The 25,858-nt window shown below is 46.7% G+C and overlaps 1 protein-coding gene across 25 annotated transcripts in view; it reads right to left on the reverse strand.

The window, feature by feature from the left end:
* Window positions 1-10,852: 10,852 nt before the first annotated feature.
* Window positions 10,853-25,858, reverse strand: part of PHACTR1 (phosphatase and actin regulator 1) — a 295,378-nt gene continuing 280,372 nt past the window's right edge. For 10 of the 25 annotated variants that reach the window (XM_081523726.1, XM_081523727.1, XM_081523724.1 and 7 more), the window contains 3 exons: window positions 25,621-25,761; window positions 24,759-24,839; window positions 20,854-23,930 (listed from right to left, as the gene is read on the reverse strand). In XM_081523726.1, coding sequence (XP_081379852.1) covers window positions 23,694-23,930; window positions 24,759-24,839; window positions 25,621-25,761 — 459 coding nt within the window. In that variant the 3' untranslated portion in view covers window positions 20,854-23,693. Of the gene's footprint in view, window positions 12,087-15,968; window positions 20,402-20,662; window positions 20,818-20,853; window positions 23,931-24,758; window positions 24,840-25,620; window positions 25,762-25,858 lie in introns of those variants that run through there. The other 15 variants (XM_081523738.1, XM_081523739.1, XM_081523735.1 and 12 more) reach the window with 5 other exon arrangements.

Here is a 25,858-nt window from a genome sequence, read left to right on the forward strand (position 1 = left end):
CTGGGTGGGCATCAGAGAGGACTCTGCCTCCCCAGTAGGCACGGTGGAAAGGGCAGGTTCAGGTATACAGCTGGGTGGGCATCAGAGAGGACTCTGCCATCCCCACAGGCATGGTGGAAAGGGCAGGTTCAGGTATACAGCTGGGTGGGCATCAGAGAGGACTCCGCCTCCCCCACAGGCCCGGTGGAAAGGGCAGGTTCAGGTATACAGCTGGGTGGGCATCAGAGAGGACTCTGCCATCCCCGCAGGTATGGTGGAAAGGGCAGGTTCAGGTATATAGCTTAACGCCTCCCCTGCAGCCGTGGTGTCCCCTGATGGTAACTTGTTGGTTGGACAGTTGCAGACTTTGAGCCGGGCCAGTGAGCCGGGGCCCTTTGTCTGAGACCGACTCACTCAGCCGCCAGACCTGCAGGAGCCCAAGTGGTGAGTCGGGGTCCTCACCCCCATGAGGAGGAGATGAGACTATGGAGCCGTCACTCTGAGAGCTGAGTCCCTGCCTGACGTGTTCAGAGCGCGCCACGGAGTTGTTGAAACCGGGTGGCACTTGGAACAGTAACTATCCAAGAGTATTTAATCTTTTTTTCTTTTGAGCTTTTTATTTTGTATTGGGTATATAGCCAGTTAACATTATGTTGTGATCGTTTCAAGTGAACAGCAAAGGGACTCAGCCATACATATACGAGTGTCCACTCCCTGCAACCCCTCTCCCCTCTAGGCTCCATGTAACGCTGAGCAGAGTTCCCTGTGTGCTACAGTAGGTCCTTGCTGGTCATCTACTTCACATATAGCAGTGTGTACATGTCCGTCCCAAATGCCCTACCTATCCCTTCCTCCATCCTTACTCACCTGTCAACCATAAGTTCGTTTTATAAGTCTGTGAGTCTCAAGAGTATTTAATTTTTAAAAAACGCTCATAAGAAAACTTCTTAAAGCAAACTCTCCTTACAGCTAATACTTTACATTTATCCAGCGATCGCCTTTGCCCCTGAAGAACTCTGACTCGAGTAGGGGACGTGAGCAAAAGTGCGTGAGAAGGAGTTCCCACCGCAGTCGTCTGCTGTCCAGTGAGTGAACGTGGGGTTGAGTGAAATGCAGGGAACAGTCACAGACGTTTCACTTCCGTCTCATTTATGAGCCACGTACCATGACAAACCATATAAGTTTGTACAACTTTTCAGTAGAATAAAGATTATAAAGTCAAGTGATGTTAGTGAATCCCAGCTCCAGAAAGGAGAAGGAGTGGTCTCCCCACAGGAGGGTGGTCGAGGTAAGGGCTCCTGCTGCCTCCCACCGCAGTGCTGGGAGAGGAGGGCAGTGGGGAAGGGGGGTGCCTGGAGCTCCTGGGGCGCAGGGGGCTCCAGGGGCTGGGGTTCCTCTGAAAATTCTGGTGAGGGTCTCAACGAGTGAAAAGGGAAGAGGATGGCCCTGCTGCTGAGGGGTCAAAATTAAATGCTCTGTGAGGATTTTCTGTCCAACCCTGTTTGGTAAAGCCTTGCCTGCTATATAGGGTGTCGCTTTGGGCTGTGGGTTTTTTTTGTTTGTTTGTTTTTTGAGTCAATTGGATTATCAAGAGTTTTCCTTTTCCTCTGGAAACAGCAGGATTTAAGGCCGACTGGGGGCACACAGAGTAGGTAAGGATCTAATTTCCTTTTAATGTCAGAATTTTATATTACTGAGAGTTCAGTATTTTGAAAATGTTTCTGCCCACTGCGTCCTGTGAGAAGCACAGCTCCCAATGAAAACACCCATTGAAAATATCCCTCTCTTCCCTTTTTTTCAGACGTTTTGTCGAGATCGTGCAGAAGCCCAGGGTTTCGGATGTGACTAATATGTGGGGTTCTCCCCCTGCCTTGGAAAACCGGGATTTAATGTTATCACACTGAGTTCCTACTTAGTCCCTGCTACAGTGTCGCCTGAACACCTGGAGGCGTTCTCCAGGTCTCAGAGGAGGGACCGCTGGGGTGGGTGTGTGTGGCTTTTGCCTGATGACAAGTGGAACTGACAGATGGTACCTATGCGGGCTTGTGTGTGTGTGTGTGTGTGTCTGAGGCCACTTTGGGAAATGAGGTCAGGATTCATGAGAATAAAGGGCTTTTTCCGTTGTTGTTAACGGAAAGTTCGCCAGCAAACTGTCGTCAACCCTCGAATCACACGGTGTATGGAAAGAGCTCTGAGGCCTGCGTCCTCTTTCGCCGCGGGTGTGAGATGCTGGCCTGGTCTTGAGTGGCTGAGTGTCCGCCCTCAACTCTGACCGGCCCAGTCATGTGGTCAGCAGGTCCCCCTGGGACTGTGGTTCGGTTCCCCCCCCCAGAAAGTGTGGGATGTGGAAGGATGTCCGTGCGGGTGGGAGGGTAACGACGGAGCCTGCGTGTCCGGGACTAGGTCCCAAGTGGCAGCCTGTGCGGGTGGGTGGGCACTGTGAGGTCTGGGAAGGAGCGGGGAAGGGGCCTCGGGGAGGGGTGGGGGTGTGGACAGCCCACCAGAGGTCCCAGAGGAGAAGTAGTTTTTATCATCAGCTGGGTATTCTAGAACTAGAAGGGCCGAACGCCCCTTTTTTCTGCCTTGATGGGGAAGAGGGCGTTTTTGTAGCAGGACCTGGTGGCCTTCCCTCCGGTGGATGGAACAAAGCCCTGTTTCTGCTTTAGAACCGGTGCCAAGTGAAACTGCCCGTGGCTCCTGGCATGAGGCCAGATGGAGGGGGGTGGTGGGTGAAGGCAGGGGTGAGGAGGGCAGAGGGGAGGAACTGTCCTGGAGGCCTGCAGGCCAGGGTGGGGCCGCCTCTCTGCCTTCCTCACCAGACCCTCCCTTTCCTCTCTGGTCTGCCAGCCTTTCCTTCTGGAGGTTGCAGAGCGAGGGGACAGTTCGTCACTCGGTGAGGTGACAATTCCTCACTCCTGGGAGCTGGCCTTATTGCAGGGCCACCACCTGGGGTTGGGGGGAGTGGTGGAAAATATGTTCGCGAGGACATGGGAAAAATCCGTCCAGAAGCTTGTCCTGACCAAACAGAACTCCCAGTAGAATATCAGTGTTCAGACCTCAAAATCACCCCTAAAATGCAGGGATCACTTGGGAGTTTACCGGGAACTTTTATACACACATGCTCGGGCCTGCTGGAGCTCACGCTGACCTCTGACCTCCTGTTTGGACTCTCTGGTCATCTCTCCCATCACCCTTCTTTCCCTGGAGTGTTAACAAGTAGCAGCTGGGTGCTGTTGAAATTGTTGGCGCCTCTTCCTTAACCCTCCGCCGCCCTCTGGATTGAATGCCGTGACGTTTGTGAGGGTGGCCGCGAGGAGGAGAGCTTTGGGTGGTTTGCTTCCCACTATCAGAAGACTGCATCCTCACCTTCCATCTCTCCCCCTTGCGTTCTGTGTGGTTCACTCATTCTCTTTATTCTCATTCGATAATGAAGTCCATTTGAGCACCCTCCCAATTATGGTGTAAATACAAGCACCTTCCCAATTAGTGGTCCAGCTTAATTGCGGAGGAAGCGGTATCTGCTCCACTGGAGCTTGTAAGCCCACAGGGAAGACAAACGTGGAACAATACACGTTTTGTCTTCTCCGTCTCGAGGCCCTCTCACTCCTGAGCTGCCACACGGGGTGGAGGTGGCCTGGGTTCGCCCAGAAGGTCCAGAGGAAAGTGACTCTGCGATGCATGGTTCTTAATTCCCTTCTCTTATCCATAGAAGAGGTAATGAAGGAGCCTTGGCAGGGATGGGTGTTGGGGAGGCTCTGAACCTCTGCCCCAACTCATCAGTTTTGTGACCCAAGGAGACCACTCAGCCTGTCTGTTTCCCCATCACCAGGCAGGAAAGTACTAGAATTGCTTAAGTCCTCACTTTGCTTGTGAGCATCAGATGAGTTTAATGTGAAAGCACTTGAAGAAGCACAGGGCTTTTTGACAGTTTGACAGCCTGGTTTATGAGAGCGTGGCTCAGGTTCTGCTTCCGTCTGCATCGGCTCTGTGCTTCCAGGCCTGTCTCCGCTCTGCCTGTTCTGAAGCGTCCCCTTGTCTGTGTCCTGGCTGCAGGTGTCTTTTCCTGCCTCTGAGCTTCTGTAGTGTTTCATGCGTGGTTGTTCAGAAGTCTTTGGTTTGGTCTTGAAGTTGGTTTCTGCTCCATGTGGTTTCTCTCTAAAAAGCCAGCTTCTTGCTTGCAGAAGGGTTGTGTCCCCTTTTGCACACGTCTGCTTTACCTAGTAGAGTTCCTCATGGGTGTTTTCTCTCTGAAACCATGCTGTGTCCCCTCCCCCGAGTCCCCAGCAGCAGCAGCAGGGCGTGCTGCTGTCCTCGTGGTCAGGAACACACTCTCTCTACTCCAGGGCTACATCCTCCCATTTCTGTGATCCAGCTCAAGCATCCCCTCCTCCAGGAAGCCTTCATGGCTCTCTGCCCCTTGGCTTCTGCCCCAGGCTTGTTTCCTTCCAGGGTACACTGTGTCCTTTTCAGCACATTTAATACATTGATTTATTATAACCTGTTTATATCCCACACTTAGCTTCCCTGGTGGCTCAGTTAGTAAAGAATACGTCTGCAATGCAGGAGACTGCCTGCAGGAGACCTGGGTTCAATTCCTGGGTCAGGAAGATCCCCTGGAGATGGAAATGGCAACCCATTCCAGTATTCTTGCCTGGAGAATCCCATGGACAGAGGAGCCTGGTGGGCTACAGTCTATGGGGTTGCAAGAGCTGGATACGACTGAGCAGCTAAACCACCACCACATGTCCCACCCTAGCCTGTGAGTCCCCAGAGGTTACAGATTGTGCCTTATTCTTTTCTTTTCCTTTGGTGCCAAGCACATCTCAGCCTGCCTGGTGTTCCCCTGAGTGACCAAGTGAATATGCGGATGTCTGACTCCTCTGATGAAAAGTGACAGAAGCTTGGTTCTGGAGCTAGCTCCCTTAAGGGGACTTGATTACAAGGCACAGGGGTGAGGCCCAGAACCTGCTGGGGGTGGGGCAGGGACCTGGGACAGGATTCCAGCACACACTCACTATGTGAATGAGATTACTCTGGTGGAAGATGCCTCCCCCTGCGGTCCTAAGTGTATGGTACTGTCCAGCCTTGGAGACAGGATCTTGGCCCCCATTCATAAATCCATGGGAAAGGGCCTGTCTCTATCTTGGGTCTGGTGCTGGCTGTGGATCAATCCTCCATCAGATTCATGGCCATGGAGACAGATTCATGGCCACCAGGAGTCTCGTGTGTCCATGGCAGTGCAGGGCTTGTGAATGAGGGACACTGCCCGGGGGCCACTGTGACGGGGAGACACTCCTTGGCAAGTCTGCTGACCAGGCTGTGTGCCCTGCAGAGGTGCCAGGAGGGTACAGGCACCTTCCACTGTGAACTGAGTCTGAGTGATCTTCCTTCACTGCTTCCTGCTAACGGGTTCTGCCAACCAGTCTGAGGGTGGCATGGTCAGCCCTCTCAGATGAGGTGGGCAGAGAGGTAATAACCCCACGGGCAGCTTTGGCAAATAATGTCTAGCATGGCCAGGTGTTTCCTTGGGAACATCTCCTATCATGTCTAATTCCGGAGGTCTGCAGGGAGTCGGCTTTGCCCGCCTCCTTCCCCTGCACCTGAGTCCAGTCTGGGGTTTGGGGGCACGGGGGTGTGAGTGGTTGGCAGCAACTGTGTTTATTTGCCTCTGATTGCTCAGGAGGAGGTATGTGTTTCCCTGGGACGTCAGCATCTGGGTCTCTGGACCCAGTTGGGCTCCGGCCAGACCTGGTGGCCCTTGGGTGAACCTGGATAAAGTCAGGGTTGGTGGCTGCTAAGGCTGACTGACTTCAGGATCGGGGCGGGGGGTGAGGGGCATGCTTAGACTTGAGGAATGCCAGCTGGAGGAAAGCCTGCCGGTCATCTGGTCGACTCCCATCTCTGATAGGCAAATAATAGTGAGGTTCCGGGTGGTGCCTGGGGGTTATGTGAGGTCCCCACCGGTAGCCGAGCTGCCTTTAGAAAGATCCCAGGCATCCTGGCTCCATCTGTCGAGAGCGTGATTCACTGATCCAAGCTTCTCCCTCCTCCTAAACACTGCCCCACCTGTCTTCTTAACACCCCTTCAGTGCCTTCCTGCTGGGTACCATGGGGCGGTCTCCTCCCGTGTAACGTGATAGTGACAGCAGCCACCTTACAGAACTCTTCAGAGCAGTAAGATCAGAAGGACACACCGGACCCTCGCCTAGTGCCTGGCACAGTAAGTACTTAGTAAATGATAGATGTTACTGCGTCACGAGCATTAATAGTTAAAACGTGAGCTCTCGTTGGAGAGAGGTGACTCTGTGACTTACAGTCTCACTGAACACTCAATATCTTAGAGGCGATGCTTCCTGGGAAGTGTTCTAGGAGATCAGAAGGGCCCATTGCAAGATCTTTAAGTCATGTGTTTGAATGTGGCTTCTTAAACTTTAACGTGCACTGGAATCCCCTGGGGCCCCTGTTAAAATCCCAGTTCTGCTTTAGTAGCTCTGGGGGTGGGGCCTGAGTCGTGCGTTTCTAATATGCTCCATGATGATACTGGTCCTTCAGGACCAGAGTTTGAATAGTAAGGACCCCAGGGAATGTAGATTTCAGGTTGCAGCTAATCCGAGGCCTAACTCTGCTCGCTGAAGAAAGAAGCCACAGACATGCTACCTGCCTGTGCCATTTGATCATTTTAGATTAGTCTGACTTCATTTCTAGGTGATGGGGGTATTGCTAACAGTTTATAAAGCACTTGATCAAAACCTCAATATCATTAATTCATCAAAACCTGAATCTCAGTACTGAAATGCAGATTTCCTCTGTGAATCATTTCCTCTCCTTGCTCCGTCAGAAGTGGTTTTACTCTAACCTTACCACAAATCACTACCAAGAATAGCTCTGTGGCAGCCAACCAACCATATCCATCCTCCCCTTCCTTACTAACCAAACCTTAATTTTATTTGAGGCAGGAGTATATTAATAACACTTTATTTCCCAGTCTCTTAGGCAGAGAGGAATGCACAATAAGATAGAAGACAAAGTCATTAGTTAGGACTTAAAACATAAAAGGTTTTTATTTAAAGAGGATTTACTCAGCTGGCAGGTTGGCTTTTCTTTTACTTCTGCCTGGAATACATACATAATTACTGGCACTCCAGCAGCTATCTTGGAACATGAGGTAACCTCAAGGATGTAAGTCACATGGTGAGGATGATGGGGGAAAAAAATAGAGCTGTGGCACATCACTGGTGCCTGCACTGGCAGGCAGGTTTCTTTACCACTAATGCCACTAGGGAAGTCCTTTGCAGGGCAGACATGCGTTTAAATCTGTGTCTACAGCTGTCATCCTTCTGAGCACCCTTCATGGGATTCCCTAGTTATGTAGAGGCAAGGGAACTGGATTGAGGGTCAGAAGCCCAGGGTGCTCAGCTTAGCTTTGCCATTTCCTAGTGGTTTGATCCTGTTCCTTCAACCTCAGTCCCCACACCTGTAAAATGAGGATGATGGATTAGAGAGTCCAACTTAGTGCGAGGTGCAGAACTCATTCTGCTGGTGTTGGGGGTAGAATGGGGCTCAAGGTGATGGGGAGGTTGCAAAGACCAGCAGTGGCTGATGCTGGTGTGAGCAGCAAGGGGCCGTGGAGGGTGAAGCTGGGGACAGGCACCGATGCCCCTTTCAATGCTCCCATTAGAGATGCCCACTTGGTGCCCCAAGGGCAGCAGAGCACCGCAGCTGCTGCTGGAGCCAGAAGGACTTGGACTCAGGGCCTGAGCAGCATCAGCGAGAGTCTGGTTTTGTTCACAGGAAGGGCGGCAGAAGAAGTAGGTTTCAGCTGGGCCTTGAGAAGCCTGCCTCAGCCTTCCTCTGCCAGCTCTTGAGCTCTGAGCTGAGGCCTGTGAGGTGGCCCGGTAGCATCTCTGTGCCCCTACTGCTTTGCTGTTGAAACCCAGATGACTGCACCCCGGCTCCTTGTTCGGAGCAGCCGGATGAGCTGAGGGGTCAGCGGTCAGTGTGCATTCTCTCTCCTGCTGCCTGGAACCTGCAGGGAGATATCTTCAGCCACAGCATAGCCATCCACACCGCTTTCATCCAAATCAGAGCCCCTCTTTGCTGTGGATTTCTCTCAACCATCTTCCAAACCTGAAGCCGGCACTCTGTCTTCCCCATCCCAGTTCCCTAGTTCAGTACCTGCTCTGTGTCCACTCAGTGGGGCCAGCTGGTCCCGGGAGGGCACAGACCAGGTCCTGACAGTGAACTGAAACTATCAAGAGGCATCTTATCTCCCAGCATGGAGGGCAGAGGCCCAAATAGAAGTGCTCAGGGCGGGGGGAGAGGGGGGCACCTTTCATTGCGGGGCCCTGGGGGGGGGTCCACTCCTCTGACCAGCTGCTAGATGGTCTGAAATTGCCTGCATTTCCTCTCTGTGGTCTGTTCCTAGATTTTTTAATTTGATATAATTGAAATAAGGTATGTCTGGGTGGATATGGTACTCACGGGTCCATTCCCTTGTTCTGGGATGACAAAGGTAACCAGCCAAGTATGTACTTAAAATCCACCGCCTCTTTTTACAAAAATGTAACTAAAAGGTTTAAGGGGACAGGGCTATGTGCACATGGGGATAGAAGGCAAGCAGGACAGGAAGGTATGAGAACACGGCCACTGTCCCCCCTCCCTAGCCCCAAGTCCCTTCTTCAGAAGCAGCTCAGACATGACTGTGGTGTTGCACGTATTTTCTGATGAAAGGAGGGACACCGCAGGGGTGAGTCCTGCCTGGCGTGGGGCTATGATAGCCAGGTTTGGGGGAGAGAACTGAGGAAGACCCAAGACTCAGTTAAACTGTGATGAGGGGCTTTTTCCTCTGTTGCCCTGGCTGGGAGGGTCTGGAGAAGAGAGGTGAGGCAGGAGCTGGCGGAGGTGACAGGAAGCATGTAAATACTGGCTTGGAACAGTGTCCCTGCCACCCAGCATCAAGGCAGCACATTGTGTGGGAACAAGGCCAGCCCCCAAGGCCTTTTTATCCTCTTTGTGTTGTGCGGGGAGTTTCTGAGATAATTAGCTCCTGTGTAAAACATTTTTATTTTGTGTAGCTGTAGAGATGGGCTTGCCCTCTCCTGGGTGGAGACTGCTGAATCACAGGCCTTGTAAGGATGTACCCTCTTAGGGACCTGTGCGATGCCTGCTGGGCAAGGTGTCAGTGACGACCATCCTGCTCCAGGCTGGCAGTACAAACAGACAGAAGGCGGTTTTCTCCCTCCCTTCCATCATTTGGTCTTTGCTGTTTTTTAATTTAACAACAGCAACAACGTGGTATCCCCATGTGGGAAACAGAACCTCTGAGATCATGAGATGCAAAGTCTATTTGGAGAAAAGCAACGGGCGTGTGGAAGTCCAGCTCAGAGCAGCATGCGTCTTAGCTGGTTGTCACAGCCTGGGAGAAGAGTCGGTAAAATTCTGCTTTGGGGGTTTACTCTCCCTTTTCCTGTAAATGGGATTCAGGAGTTTATGTAACAAGGTCCCTTGGCGTTAACCTGCGGTGTTACCCCACAAATGGATGATCATGGCTTCCTATTATGAAATGAGAGCATTTTTTGATCAATGGCACGTAAAGAGCTGAACTTATGAGGTGGACAAAACTAGAGCCCATTATACAGAGTGAAGTAAGTCAGAAAGAGAAATATAAATATCCTATACTGACACACATATATGGAACCTGAGAGATGGCACTGATGAATTTATTTTTAGGGCAGCAATGGAGAAACAGACAGAGAACAGACCTATGGACAGGTGGGAGGAGAGGAGGGAGATGGGGAGATGTATGGAGGAAGTAAGGTAGAAATTTACGATACCACGTGTGAAACAGATAACCAACGGGAACTCAGACAGGGTGACAGGTGGGGTGGGGAGGGAGGGGACTGTGGCTGATTCTTGTTGATGTATGGCAGAAAACCACAAAATTCGGTAAAGCAATTATCCTTCAATTTTTAAAAAAAAAAATAATGGGGAACTACAGATGATTGTTTTCTGGTAGGTTTGTTTAGTGTTAGAAATTTTACATTATTTTGTAAGGAAGTCATAAACCACAGTGGCTAAATATAAGATAATCAAGTTTGAGATTTAACATCTAAAGACTCTCTTCTTTTTATAGTCAAGAGACTCATGTCTTTGAAGATTAATTAACTTTCGGTGCCTCTCAACCTCCCAGTCGCTCCTCTTCCCTTTCCCCACTGGTAACAGCTAGAGTGCTAAGTCACTTCGGCTAGTCTCTTCTCTATATCTGAGCCTATTTGTGTTTTGTTATATAGATGTAAGAGTTTACATTGAGTTATAACATACATTTGTCTCTTATTTCATATTACAATTTGGGTCCATCCATCCATGTTGTTACAAATGGCAAAACTTCACTCTTTTTTATGGCTAAGTAGTAGTCTATTATATATGTATACGTATATAAACATACATATACTGTATATATATATATATAATAAATAAAAATATATAAAATATATATGTAAATATACATGTGTGTATAAATATACATGTATGTATATAAAATATATATACACATACCTATATACACACATATATATTTACATATTATGTCATCTTTATCCATTCATCTATTGATGGATATTTACATTGCTTCCATATCTTTGCTATTGTTAATGATGCTGCTGTGAACATTGATTAGGGTACATGGATCTTTTCAAATTAGCATTTTGTCTTCATATAATTATTTCATATAATTTCATATGATAATTTCAATTATTTTATAATGGATAAGATCAATTATTATTATTCAATTTCAATTATATAATAATTTCAATTATTTCATATAATTCCCCACCCGAGAGTAGAATTACTGGATTGTATGGTAGTTACATTTTTTGTTTTTTGAAGAACTTCTATCAGTTCAGTTTAGCTGCTCAGTTGTGTCCAACTCTTTGCAACCCCATGAATCGTAGCACGCCAGGCCTCCCTGTCCATCACCAACTCCCAGAGTTTACCCAAACCCGTGTCCATCAAGTCAGTGATGCCATCCAGCCATCTCATCCTCTGTCATTCCCTTCTGCTCCTGCCCCCAATCCTTCCCATCATCAGGGTCTTTTCCAGTGAGTCAACTCTTTGCATGACGTGGCCAAAGTATTGGAGTTTCAGCTTCAACATCAGTCCTTCCAATGAACACCCAGGACTGATCTCCTTTAGGATGGACTGGATGGATCTCCTTGCAGTCCAAGGGACTCTCAAGAGTCTTCTCCAACACCACAGTTCAAAAGCATCAATTCTTCGGTGCTCAGCTTGCTTTATAGTCCAACTCTCACATCCATACATGACTACTGGAAAAACCATAGCCTTGACTAGACAGACCTTTGTTAGCAAAGTAATGTCTTTGCTTTTTAATATGCTGTCTAGGTTGGTCATAGATTTTCTTCCAAGGAGTAAGTGTCTTTTAATTTCATGGCTGCATTCGCCATCTGCAGTGATTTTGGAGCCCCCAAAAATAAAGTCTGACACTGTTTCCCCGTCTATTTCCCATGAAGTGATGGGACCAGATGCCACGATCTTATTTTCTGAATGTTGAGCTTTAAGCCAACTTTTTCACTCTCCTCTTTCACTTTCATCAAGAGGCTTTTTAGTTCCTCTTCACTTTCTGCCATAAGGGTGGTGTCATCTGCATATCTGAGGTTATTGATGTTTCTCCCGGCAATCTTGATTCCAGCTTGTGCTTCCTCCAGCCCAGCGTTTCTCATGATGTACTCTGCATATAAGTTAAATAAGCAGGGTGACAATATACAGCCTTGATGTACTCCTTTTCCCATTTGGAAACAGTCTGTTGTTCCATGTCCAGTTCTAACTGTTGCTTCCTGACCTGCATACAGGTTTCTCAAGAGACAGGTCAGGTGGTCTGGTATTCACATCTCTTTCAGAATTTTGCACAGTTTATTGTGATCCACACAGTCTAATGCTTTGGCATAGTCAATAAAGCAGAAATAGATGTTTTTCTGGAACTCTCTTGCTTTTTCGATGATCCAGTAGATGTTGGCAATTTGATCTCTGGTTCCTCTGCCTTTTCTAAATCCAGCTTGAACATCTGAAGTTCACGGTTCACGTATTGCTGAAGCCTGGCTTGGAGAATTTTGAGCATTACTTTACTAGCGTGTGAGATGAGTGCAATTGCACGGTAGTTTGAGCATTCTTTGGCATTGCCTTTCTATACCACAACACAAAAAGCTGGCGTTTTTCCACAGTGGCTGCACCGAATTAAATTCCCACCAACCATGTACTGGGGTTCCCTTTTCTCTACGTGCTTGCCAACATGTGTTATTTGTGGTCTTTTTGATGATAGCCATTCTGACGTGTGTGAGGGGGTGTCTCATTGTGTTTCTGATTTGCATTTCTCTGAGGATTAGCAATGCTGAGCATCTTGTGTCTGTTGGCCATGTGTATGTCTTATTTAGAAAAATGCCTATTCAGGTTGTTTGCTTATCTTTTAATCAGGTTGTTTCATTGATATTGAGCTGTATGAACTGTTTGCATATTTTGGTTATTAACCCTGTACCAGTCATATCATTTGCTAATATCCTCTCCTGTTCCTTCCTTAGGTTGCCTTTTTGTTTTGTCAGTGATTTCCTTTGTTGTGTAAAAGCTTCTAAGCTTAATTGGGTCCTAGTCGTTTATGTTTGCTTTTGCTTCCTTTGCCTTAGGAGATAGATCCAAAAAATAACGCTCATTTTATATTAAAGAGTGTCATGCCTATGTTTTCTTCTAGTTTTATGGTTTCTGGTCTTACATTTAGGTTTTTAATCGATTTTGAGTTTATTTTTGGATGTAGTGTGAGAAAATGTTTTCATTTCATTCTTTTACCTGTGGCCATCCTGTTTGCCCAGCACCGTTTATTGAAAAGACTGTCTTTTCCCTGCTGTACATTCTTGCCTCTCTTGTCACAGATTGACCACAGTGCATGGGTTTATTTCTGGGCTCTCTCTTCTGTGTCTGTTTTTGGGTCATTCCCATGCTGTTTTGATTGCTGTAGCTTTGTAGTATATCCTGAGATCAGGGAGTGTGATACTTCTAGCTCTGTTGTTCTTTCTCAAGATTTCTTGGATTTTTCAGGGTCTTTCATATTTCCATTCAAACTTTGTATTTTTTTCCAGTTCTGTGAAAAATGTCTTTGGTGTTTTGATAGTGATTGTATTTGATCTGTAGATTACCTTGGGTACTTTGATTATTTTAACAACGTACTTCCAGTCCATGAACACAGTATATCTTTCCATCTGTTTGTCTTCAGTTTCTTTTTTCAGTGTTTTATATTTTCCAAGTACATGTCTTTTACTTCCTTAGATCAGTTTATTACTAGGTATTTTATTCTTTTTGATGCAATGGTAGATCAGATTGTTGTCTTAATTTCTCCTTGATAGTTTGTTGTTAGTGTATATAAATTCAGAAGATTTCTGTATATTAATCTTGTACCCTGTAGCTTTACTGAATTCATTGATGAGTTGTAGTCATTTTTTGTTTTTTTTGGTGGCATCTTTAGGATTTTCTTAGTATCTTATCATCTGCAAAACAGATGATAGGATATCATCTATCATCTATGATGATAGGATATCATTTTACTTCTTCCTTTCCAATTTGGATTTCTTTTATCTTTCTTGTCTGATTTCTTGGCTAGGACTTTCAATATTATGTTGAACGAAAATAGTCAGAGTGGGCATCCTTGTCTTATTCCTGATCTTAGAGGAAATGCTTTCAGCTTTTTACTGTTGAGTATGATGTCAGCTGTGGATTTGTCATATATATCCTTTATTATGTTGAGGTATGCTCCCTTTATACACACTTTGAGAATTTTTAATCATAAATGAATGATGAAAAAATAAATGGTGAATTTTATGCATCTATTGAGATGATCATATGATTTTTATTCAGTTTCTTGATTTTAGAATGAACAGTTTCCTGATTGGTTATAGGATCATCTATTGAGGTGATGATGTGATTTTTATTCAGTTTCCTAACTGATTTTAGGATGTTAAACAGTTTCCTAATTGATTTTAGGATGTTGAACCATTTCTGAATTCTTGGGATTCTTGCAAATCCCACTTGATCATGATGTCTGATCCTTTTAATGCGTTATTGAATTCAGTTTGCTAATATTTTGTTGAGGATTTTTTGCATCTGTGCTCATTGGTGATATTAGCCTGTACTTTTCTTTTTTGTGTGTGTGATATTTCTGGCTTTCGTATTGGGATGATGCTGGCCTAATAGAATGAGTTCAGAAGTATTCTTTCGTCTGCAATATTTTGGAAAATTTGAGAAGGATAGGTGTTAGTTTTTCTCTAGATATTTGTAGAGTTATCTGGTCCTGGACTTTTGTTTACTGGGAGTTTATTACTCAATTTCATTTCTAATAATTGTTCTGTTCATATTTTCTATTTCTTGTTCATTATTAGAGTGTATGTTTCTAGGAATTTGTCCATTTCTTCTAGGTTGTTCATTTTATTGTCATGTAGTCATTTGTAGTAATCTCTTATGAGCATTGGCATTTTTGTCATACAGGTTGTAACTTCTCCTTTCTCATTTCCGATTGTATAAATCTGGCTAAAGGTTGAGCCATTTTATCTCTTCAAAAAACCAGCTGTTAGTTTCATTGGTCTTGTCTGTTGTTTTTAGTCTCTATTTCTGCTCTGATCTTTGATTTTTTTCCCTTCTACTAGCTTTGAGTTTTGTTTTTTTTCTAGTTCCTTTGTGTGTAAGGCTAGGTTGTTTGAGATTTTTGTTTCTTGAGGTAGATCTGTATCACTATAAACTTCCCTCTTGTAACTACTTTTGCTGTATCCCACCGATTTTGGATTGCTATATATATGTTTTGATTTGTCTCGGTAATTTTATTTCTTTGATTTTTTTCAGCGATCCACTGTTTAATAGCATATTGTTTTAGACTCCACATATTTGTGGTTTTTTACATTTTTTTCTTACAGTTGATTTCTTATTTCATAACATTATGGTCAGAAAAAATGCTTGATATGAATTTCATTTTTCTTAAATTTATTGAAGCTTATTTTGTGGCCAAGCATGTCATCTATCCTGGAAAATGGTCCATGTGCATTAGCAGGTTCACACTATTTGACACATGGTAGTGTATATATGTCAATCCTAATCTCTGAATTTCTCCCACTCTCCCTTTCCCCTTCTATCCACATTGTTCTCTATGTCTGTGTCACTATTCCTGCCTTGGAAATAGGTTCATCTGTACAGTTTTACTAGATTCCACATATATGCATTAATATACAATATTTGTTATTCTCTTTGACTGACTTCACTCTCTTTCACTTACGTATGACAGATTCTGGCTCCATCCACATCTCTACAAATGACCCCATTTCATCTCTTTTAGTGGCTGAGTAATATTCCATTGTGTATTTATACCACATATTCTTTATCCATTTATCTGTTGTTGGACATTTAGGTTGTTTCTATGTCCTGGCTATTGTAAATAGTGCGGCAGTGAACATTGGGATACATGTGTCTTTTTGAATTATGGTTTTCTCAGGGTATATGCCCAGAAGTGGGGTTGCTGGGTCATATGGTAGTACTGTTTTTGTGCCAATACCATACTGTCTTGAGTACTGTACCTTTGTAGTATAGTGTGAAGTTGGGGGTGCCTGATTACTCCAGATTACTGTAGCTATTCAGGGTCTTTTGTGTTTCTGTGCAAATTGTAAACATTTTTGGTCTAATTCTGTGAAGAATGTCATTTGTAATTTGATAGGGATTACATTGAATCTATAGATTACTTTGGGTAGTATATTCATTTTCACAATATTGATTCTTCCAATCCAAGAACACAGTATATTACTCCATCCATTTGTATCATCTTTGATTTATCAGTGTTTCATAGTTTTCTGAGTACAGGTCTTTTGCCTCCTTAGGTAGGTTTATTCCAAGGTATTTTATTCTTTTTGTTGCAGTGGTAAATGTGATTGTTTCCTTAATTTCTCTTTCTCATCTTTTGTTGTTAGTGTATAGAAATGCATGAGGTTTCTGTGCATTAATTTTGTATCCTACAACTTTACCAAATTCATTGATTACCTCTAGTAGTTTTCTGGTGGCATATTTAGGATTTTCTATGCATAGTATGTGATCTGAAAACAGTGACAATTTACTTCTTTTCCATTTTGTACTCCTTTTCTTTTTCTTCTCTGACTGCTGTGGCTAGAACTTCCAAAACTATGTTGAGTAACAGTGGTGAGAGTAGACATCCTTATCTTAGTCCTCATCTTAGAGGAAATGCTTTCAGTTTTCCACCATTGAGAATGATGTTTGCTGTGGGTTCATCATACATGGCCTTTATTATGTTGAGCTAGGTTCCTACTACGCCCACTTTGAGGTTTTTTTTTTTTATCATAAATGGGCATTGAATCTTGTCAATAGCTTTTTCTGCATCTATTGAGATGATCATATGGTTTTTATTCTTTAACTTGTTAATATGGTGTATCACATTGATTTGCATATATTGAAGAATCCTTGCATCCTTGGGATAAATTCCACTTCATCATGCTATATGATCACTTTAATATGTTGCTGGATTCTGTTGGCTAGTATTTTATTGAGCACGTTCTTGTCTATGTTCTTCAGTGATATTGGTCTGCAATTTTCTGTGTGATATCTTTGTCTGGTTTTGGTATTATAGTGATGGTGGTCTTGTAAAATGAGCTTGGGAATGTTCCTTTGCAGTTTTTTGGAAGTGTTTCAGAAGGTTAGGTGTTAGCTCTTCTCTAAATGTTTGATAGAATTTGCCTGTGAAGCCGTCTGGTCCTGGACATTTGTTTGTTGGAAGATTTTTAATTGCAGTTTCAATTTCATTACTTGTGATTGGTCTATTTATAATTTCTATTTCTTCTTAGTTCAGTCTAAGAATTTGTCCATTTCTTCCAGGTTGTCCATTTTATTTGCCATGTAGTTGCTTTTGTAGTAGTCTCTTATGATCCTTTGTATTTCTGTGGTGTCAGTTGTGATTTCTTTTTCACTTTTAATTTTATTGAGTTGTATCCTTTTTTTTTCTTGATGAGTCTGGCTAAAAGTTTATCAGTTTAATCTTCTCAAAGAATCAGCTTTTAGTTTCATTGGTTTTTGGTATTTTTTTCTATTTCACTTATTTCTGCTCTGATTTTTATTTCTTTCTGCTCTGATTTTTATTTCTTTCCTTCTACTAACTTTGGGTAGGTATGTATTTATTGCCATTCTTTTAATCATTTTGAGGTATTTTTGTAGGTTTTTTTTTTTTCTTTTCCCTTGTGATTTGATGATTATCTTTAGAGTTATGTTTGGATTCCTTTCTCTTGTGTATCTGTTATCGAGTTTTGGTTTGTGGTTACCATGTGGTTTATATATAGCAATTTATGTAATTAAGTTGCTGATCTCTTAATTTCAAATACATTTTAACAACCCAGCGTTTTTACTCTCCTTTCCCACACTTGCTGTTTTTTGGCATCATATTTTACAACTTTTGTGTCCCCTTAACTACTTACTGCAAATATAGATGATTTTACTACACTTCTTTTAATCTTCCTACTAGTTTTATATGTGGTTGATGCACTACGTTTATTATAAGTAACTGCCTTTACCAATGAGTTTTTCCTTTCTTAATTTTCATATTTTTAGGTGTGGCTTTTTCTTTTTCGCTTAGAGAAGTCCTTTAACATTTCTTGTTGGTAGGGTGGTGCTGAACTCTTATCTTTTGCTTTTCTGTGTAACTTTTGATCTCTCCATCAAATCTGAATAAAAGCCTTGCTGGGTAGAGTATTCTTGGTTATAGTTTTTTTTTCCCCTTTCATCACTTGAAAAATATTATGCCACTCTCTTCTGGCATGCCGAGTTTCTGCTGAAAATTCAGCTGATAGCCCCATGGGAATTTCCTTGTACATAACCTGTTTTATTTCCCTCCTTTTAATAGTCTCTTTCAATATTTGCTGTTTTAATTACAACATATCTTGATATGATCCTCTTTCGTTTGACCCTGTTTGAAACTCTTTGTGCTTTTTGAAGGCAAGAGGCCTGTTTTCTCTCCAGGTTAGGGAAGTTTTTAGTTATTATGTCTTCAAATATGTTCTCTGCCCGCCCCACCCCTTCCTTCTGTGAGTTCTGTCATACAAATGTTAGCTTATTACTGACTGGGGAAGTTTTTGCAGAAACTAATGGCTGTGGCCAGTGATTTTTATTTTGGCTGGCCTCAAATTCTGTCATTTCAGTGACATTTTGTGGGTTATTATATTTGACAGTTACACCTGACACACCTGGAAAGTATTCTCCAGCACTGTGAGTTTCATTTTTACTTTCTATATCAGAATCAATCACCTTTTTTGGAGCCCACAAGGCTCCTGTCTGTGGGATTTCCCAGGTAAGAATATTGGTTTGGGTTACTATTTCCTTCTCCAGGGGATCTTCCCAACCCAGGGATTGAACCCATGTTTTCCTGCTTGGCAGGTGGATTCTTTGCCGCTGAGCCACCTGGGAAGACCCTTGGGGATATGCTGCTGCTGCTGCTGCTAAATTGCTTCAGTTGTGTCCGACTCTGTGCGACCCCAGAGACGGCTGCCCACCAGGCTCCCCTGTCCCTGGGATTCTCCAGGCAAGAGTACTGGAGTGTCTTGACTAAACCAGGCTCTGTCCTTCCTAACCATCTTGTGCTTCTTTATATTTTTAGTTGTAGAAGATCTTTTCCTTTAGATTCCGGTCTCTCATCAATAGTTGCTTTGTAAAGAGGTGTTAAATTTTGGTGTGTCTGTGGGAGGTGGTCAGGATCTTCCTACTCCACCATTTGGCCAAGTCCTCAAGAGCTAACGGTTAGTAAGGCCTAACTCTTACATCAGACACTGTGCTGAGCACTTTACACATTTTATTTAATCCTATCAGGCTTATAAATTAGGTGCCATTATCCTCATTTTACAGATGAGAAAGCTGAGGCACAGTGAGATTAAGTAACTTGTCTGAAGTTGCTCAGCTAGTAAGGGCTGGGAGAGCCAGGATTTGAGCCCAGGGCATCAGTTTGACCCACACTGCTGCTTTGTGACACTTGGACACCTGGGTCAGGCGCTCAGGGGGGACCTGGGGTTTAACTGTAGATACGGAGCCATCTGAGGCCAGGACAGCACTGAGGCCTGGGGACCCGGCCAGGGAGCATTCCCAGTGTCAAACTTGTCCTTTGGATGAATAATCAGGCGTAAGTACCCATGCATCACTGAGGTGCCCTTGAACTTGGGGTGCTGTAGGGGACACTGGACTGTATCTTAAGCATCATGGCTCAAAGCTCCAAGGCCCCTCCAGGGTCCTTTGCCCAGAGGAGGAGGAGGCGGGACGGTGTAATACGGTTGAGAGCCCCCACGGAGACACCTGAGAGCACAGGTCCCAGCGCCGAGCAGCCCCCAGGAGCCCAGCTCTAGGCAGGGAGGGGGGTGGGAGGTGAGGCATCCAAGCTGCTCCCCAAGAGCCTTCCCCAGCTGGACTTACCCAGAGCTCACTGGTCCCCTAAGGACTAAGCGTTTTAAAAATTCAGGTAACCTGAATCTTAGATAGCTGATGTCTTTAAGGACATTACAGGACCCCTAGAGTTCAGTGTCCCCACTTTCCACATGAGGACATCGAGCCCCAGAGAAATTAAGTGACTCGGCCAAAACTGTCCAGTTAGATGTCATGGTGCGGCCATAATTTCTGTCCTGTGATGACCAGAGGGTGGACACAGCAGGCGCTCTACCTATTGAGAATGTGTAGCCATGACCTTCTTTACTTCGTAAAGGGCTTTCTCTTAGGATGATGGCCCTGTTCCTTCTGTCCTACAGGCCAAAGCCTGCTGGAGCTTTTCTTACTCTAGTCTTTTCACTCCCCTAGGTAACTACAACCAAGTTCTGGCTTGTTAAGGTCAGAGAATTCTGGAGCGAGGAAGACAGCAGAATGATAGAGAAGCTCTTAGCCTGCAGTCCTTTCTGTAGAACACTCAACACCGCTGTCTGCCGGGGCCTTGGCGTTCCTCTTCCCACACAGGTGAGGGCTTGCCGAGACCTGCCACGATCACGCTGACCTCTGGCAGGGTGTCCACTGCTGCTCAGCAAAGAAACGAGCGGTGCACCTGGTCCCCTGACCCACTGAGGATGGAGGCTCCCAGGCAAAGGGAAGCCGGCTCCCTCTGGATTGATCTCCTAAGCTCTTGATGCTCAGAAGTGCGATATCTGGACCAGTGGCATCAGCACACCCCGCCCAGACCTCGCAGTCAGCATCTGCACTAGGAAAGGACACTCAGGTGATCCCTGGCAATGGCACAGGGGGACGGCACCGTGCCAAGTCTTCTTCCCCAAACCACCTTCCTATGTTAGCAGACCAAGGGCATCTTCGGTAGTGTCACTACCTAAGACGCAGCCAGCAAGCCCTGCAGCCCTTTGTGCTTCCCCTAAAACATCCAGAAAGACACATTGGAACCAAAAGGTTAAGCGATAAAAGGTCTTGGCTTTTTCAGGATAAACCCTCGGGTTGCTCAAGAAAGGAAACAGATGTATGTACTCCCAAGAGCAAAGTCATTTGGGGCTTTTGCTTGGGGACAGTAATTTATATCATCCCCAGATTATTAAAGGACAGAAAATTGGAAATACATTTGGATATTCTTTAAAAGATGTTTAGAAGAAAAAAAAAACTTTTGTATGCTAGAACTTACCTAGAAAGTTTTTTTATGTATGTGCAGCAGTCCTTCCCTTTCCCAGCAATACCAGCTACACGAGGTGGTTCTGTGTCTTCATAACTCTTGTTCTTTTGCTGATGAGCTGACCTACCACTTCTCCCAACAAATCTAAGAATTTTTGGTGGTTCCTGCTGGTTGTCGATAAAAACACACAGGAGTCAAGGAAATGTTTTTTTTAAGACTTTTTTTTTTTGGTTTGTTTTAAAGAAACTGCATACATCATCAGAGACAAACAATAATTTAAATACCATGCAGTTTCTGTCTGTACAAAACCTAGGCCACAGAGCTCCAGTTTCATTTGTATTCTATTTACATTGTCTTCCTCATACAGCCGTCGTCTGTTAAAGCAGAACATGGGAGCGTGCTCCGGTACAAAGACAAACTATGTACAGACACCCAGGAAGCAACCAGAGAAAAGCAACCATTTGAGGGATCAACAGACAAATGGGAAGAAAAAGTCATTTAAAGTGACCTTCGCCCACTGACTGTGCACAGGGGGAGCCTGAAATTCCATTCACCGAAGCACACGTCACGGTTTTCATTCGGCAAGTATAAAACACGCTCATAGGCAGGAGAAAAATAAGCCGGAGGTTTTCATCACATCCACTGTCACGTCGTTTGGTTTCTCTAATCTGACATAAAGGCTAAAGTTTTACAGAGCTTTGCGGGCCTTTGGGGAGGAATAGGTCAGCGATTTCTAAGGAGCAGGTAGGCCCACGGCAGTCTCCTCAGTCCTGGATGGGGTGGGGACCTCGGGCAGTGTTTGACTGATCAGAGGGAAACGATTTGAGAAAGCTCAGGTTCTTGTGCTAATGCAAATGACAAAAAGCTCCAACTGTAGCTTTTTCAGAAAAGAGGCACACTGTAAACCAGCCAGCCTACCTTTTTTCCACCCCCCTCATATCGAATTGTCATTTTGGAAAGAAACACCTTTTTTTTTAGTTGTTTTAACAATGTGGCAAAAAGGAAATTTGGATAGATTTCTATAAACACCTCAAGATTTCAAGAAAGGAAAGAGCACAAGGTCCACCCTGTGACCTCCGGAGGTTGCTGAGCCACTTCCAATGGGCTCCAAGGAGCCTGGCCAGGGGGTGGTGACACGGGAGGGGCACCCTTCAATTTGCAGGGAGTTACTTCCGGAAAAAGCTACTCTGCAGGAGAAGCAGAAACCACGTTCAGTTTCTTCCACGTGCAAAGTGGCTGCAACAGTGGGGCACTTTGGGTGGGAACCCGAGACCCCTGGCAGGTGGGCTGCAGGGAACTTGATTTGAGGCATCATGTTCCCAAGAATCTGAAAGGCCCGGAACCAAGGCCGGCAGAGAAGCCCCTGGCCTGCGTGGTAGGCGTCCAGGCAGTGGAATGAGGTCCCTTAGGACTCGCTCCTGGGCCAGGAGAAGGCTGACCATCACACCACTAGAAGCCCAGGCTCAGACCCTGGCCAAGGTGGGCACCTCGGCCAGGAACACGTGTCCACGCAGAGGAGTTACACGGAAGAGCCCCACCTCCTTCATCACACCGCCTGCACATTCAAACGTCAGTAAGTCTTTCGGGAAGACACCGTTTACAGCCACGCTAAAATCCTGGCCACGTTTTCCCTGAACACCACCTCCACCCACGGCGGTTAACTATCGGGGTTCAACATTCAAAGAAGAGAGGATGGGGGTGACACGTCTTCCCAGGGCTGGGCGCTAGGCACTGCCAGGAAAGCGTGCGCCAGCTTGGCACTTCCTGCGGGCACTGCCTGGAACACTGCCCGAGCTCCCCGCCAGGTGCACGGTGACGCCGACCCGGGGGAGTCGTGAGCGCCAGCGGAGGAGGAGCCCGGCTTCACCCGTAGTGATGGGAGGGCAGCCCCTGGGTAACTTGATCCCACGCGGCTTGGGGTAGGGACTGGTTACCTCTTTGTGTGTGTGTGTGTGAAGGCTAAGCTGGTATCTTCCTAAAGCCTGGGCCTGTGTGGTGGGGCGCGAGCCATCACCGGGAGAGCTGGTGGAACGACGGATCACGGCAAGAGGCCAGGCGGAGCTTTGCAGGCCCACGAGCCCCGGAGGAAGGAAACCGGAAGCAGCTCAGGCGGCCCCCTGCGGAGAGCAGTCAGGGTCTGGAGAGACCCCTCCGCTGGCACGCTGTGTCCTCACCGCTCTCCTGTGATCACAGCTGAGGAGGACGGACAGAGATACGACCTCTGTCACCCTCACCAGCCTCCAGACAGAGAGGAGGGATGCTCCCTGGAGAAGCAGGTACCTCCCAGTGGGCGGGGCCAGTGTCTGTCCCCACCCTGGGGCTTCTGCCCCGACACCTCTGCGCGCGGCCAGCCTGGAAGGGCCTCAGGTGGTTGTGGAGGACCCGCTGGGGGAAGCCAGCCCTTCAGGAATGGATCCGGGCCTGGTCCTTGACTTGGAGGCTGTTAAGGGCCTGGCCACCCAGTCCCCAGCCCTGGGGCACATGCAGAGAGAATGAACATCAGCCAGGCGGTTGGTCACTCCAGCCTGGATGCCCTCCACTGTGACCTTACACTCACATGCGTGATGCCACCGAGACAGCAGAGGCTGCTAGCCTGCGTAAGATCCCCTGTGACTCCGGGCTCGTCTAATGACAGCCTTTCCCTGCAACACCCGAGCTTCCTGGAGGGCAGCCGGCTCGGCCCGAGGGGACAGGACGGGCACTCATGCCCGCCTTCTGCACCTGGAGCGCACGCACTCTGAGGACGGCCCGGCGACCACAGGCTCCCCGGGGGAAGGGCTCTCCCCTTAGTTCACTGTGGGTGGTGCGGACTCCTTCAGCAGCCTCCTCCTGATCAGGCACCACCCTCGAACAGCCTGCTTTTGCACAGTCATCCCATGACAGATCATTGGCTCGGCATTCTCTGGACTCAGGTGACAGACACTTTGGCGGCACAGGCTCGCAGGATCCTCTGCGAACACAGTACCTGCCGGCCTGAGGCCCAGGGCTGCTCCGAGCGCGGGCAAGTCTTCGGTGCCCCCAACCTGGGACGGGGCACGGTCCCTTATCTGCGGCGGCGTGGGCAGCTCTGACCACAGAGCCGTAACCATCGCGTTTTTGCAAACAGAATCCTGACTGTGTTTCCTTTTCTTTTCCTCCTTCTTTTAAAAAAAAGGCAGTTCAGAAGATTTACATCGTAATGGGGAAGTGAATAAATACCAGCACTTATGGTTCTTATAAATTTATGTTTTGAAGACAGCATAGCACTCAAGAGGAATTCGACTGTTAAGGTCGGTGAAACCTAGGAACACAAAATAACTCAGTCAAGACCCAGCGGCTGCCCAGTGTCGGACCTGACAAAGCCAAGCTCTCCAGCCTCCATCCTTGTCTGTGACAGTCACAGGGAGGCTTAAATCTCCAACCAAAGGCAAATCAATCTTCACAGGACCCCTGGAGAACTTGAGGCCCATCCAGCACACCCCTGGTTTTGGAGAAGTTTAGTCTGGAGCTCCCCGGGGGGACTGCAGCCCGGGTAAGGACTCGGCAGCAAGGCGGGGACCCTAAGCTCCTGTCCCCGAGTCAGGCACTGTTCCTCCCAACGTTCAGCCAAGGAGAGAGACAGGACGAGGGAGTCAACGGCCTGTCGCTAACCAGCCCTGTGACCTTGTGTAAGCCCCTCCAATCTGTCTGCTTCAGTTTCGCCAAGCAGCACACAGGATTGTCTGGGAAAAGGACACCGAACCACAGGCGCGACCCCCCCACATAGAAATACCACGTGGACCTGGTACCCTGCCCCGGTTTGGTCTCTGCTGTAATCAGCAATGACCTTTCCTCCTCAGCTTATGTTTTCATAAATACCTACCCCGTCATGGTCCAGCACTCAGCAGATCTTTAGGCTGCAGGCTCTCAGAAGGCTGCATTCAGCCCAGACCGCTCACACTCCCCTCTGCTTTTAGTAACCACAGTGGAACCTGTGGATCCATCCACGTGGATCTTTATCTCCCCCCCACCCCTCACTGCACCCACCACCACACAGCACTTGTCTTCCAGAAGCAGCAAGGATAGTTCAGTTTAGCGATAAATATTATAATTTGAAGGGGGAAAGAAAAAAAAAAAAACCTTTTGACACTAACCTTGTTAAATGTCTACTCAATTCGTGAACTTCCATTTCAGTGCTTTTAAATTCATTGAGCTCCTTCCGAATGGCAGCCTGGAAGAAAGAGAAGCCCCTGAGTGTGTGGAGGAAGCAGACAGACAGACAGCAGCTCACCTTCTATTTTATTCCTGAAAACATAGTTTCCCTCTTCGACAAAGGGAGACAGGTACGTAAAGTGGATTTTTTCCACTGGGAGAAACAAAGTCACCCTGAGATACCCTTTAGAAAATGGGAGTGTCAGTCATTCGGTTGTGTCCAACTCTTTACACCCCTGTGGACTGGAGCCCACCAGGCTCCTCTGTCCATGGGATTTTCCAGGTAGGAATACTGGAGTGGGTAACCATTCCCTTCTCCAGAGGATCTTCCTGACTCAGGAATTGAACCTGGGTCTCTTGCATTATAGACAGATTCTTTACCATCTGAGCCACCAAGGAAGCCCCTTTAGAACCTACGAAGAATCCCCTCCCCCCCAATCTAAGATGCAAACAGTTCGATTTGGGGTTCTGCCTGGAGCTGTTCATCCGGGCAGCGAGAGGGCCTGTCCACCTGGCCCACATCCTGGGTTCCTGGTACACACTGAAAGATCAACCCCTGGTCTTCCTGTGGTGGATCTAAGCTCAGAATGCACAGTGACGCCTCAGGATGGATCCCTTCCAGACCTGGTGGGTCCGATTCTCCAACCAAACTAAGGGAAGGAGTGCGGCCCTCCCCTGGAGCCTGCCCGCCAGGCCCTCTGCCTCCAGTGCCCACGCGGGCTCCACGCAGGCTCCCAGCAGCGAGCCAGAGACCCAGCACCCGGCTGCAAGGCCCCAGCAGCCCTCCCCACCCCTCTCACTTTGTCGGCAGCGGTGAGGCGGGTCCAGGGCTTGTCGGCCCTGCGGTCATAGTCCTGAGCGTCGGCCACCTCCACGTAGTCGCTGAAGCGGATAAGGATCTTCCGTTCCCGAAGCTCCTCCACTGTGGGCCTCTGGCTGAGCTGCAGGAGAGAGAGACACGGACGCAGTCAACCAGTCACATTTTAGATCACTTGGTCCACCCGTGAATTTACAGGTGAGAACACGAGGTGGAGAGGT

The sequence above is a fragment of the Giraffa tippelskirchi genome, chromosome 8 (assembly GCF_054371585.1).
Source record: "Giraffa tippelskirchi isolate mGirTip1 chromosome 8, T2T-mGirTip1v1.2.pri, whole genome shotgun sequence".
Taxonomy (NCBI): domain Eukaryota; kingdom Metazoa; phylum Chordata; class Mammalia; order Artiodactyla; family Giraffidae; genus Giraffa; species Giraffa tippelskirchi.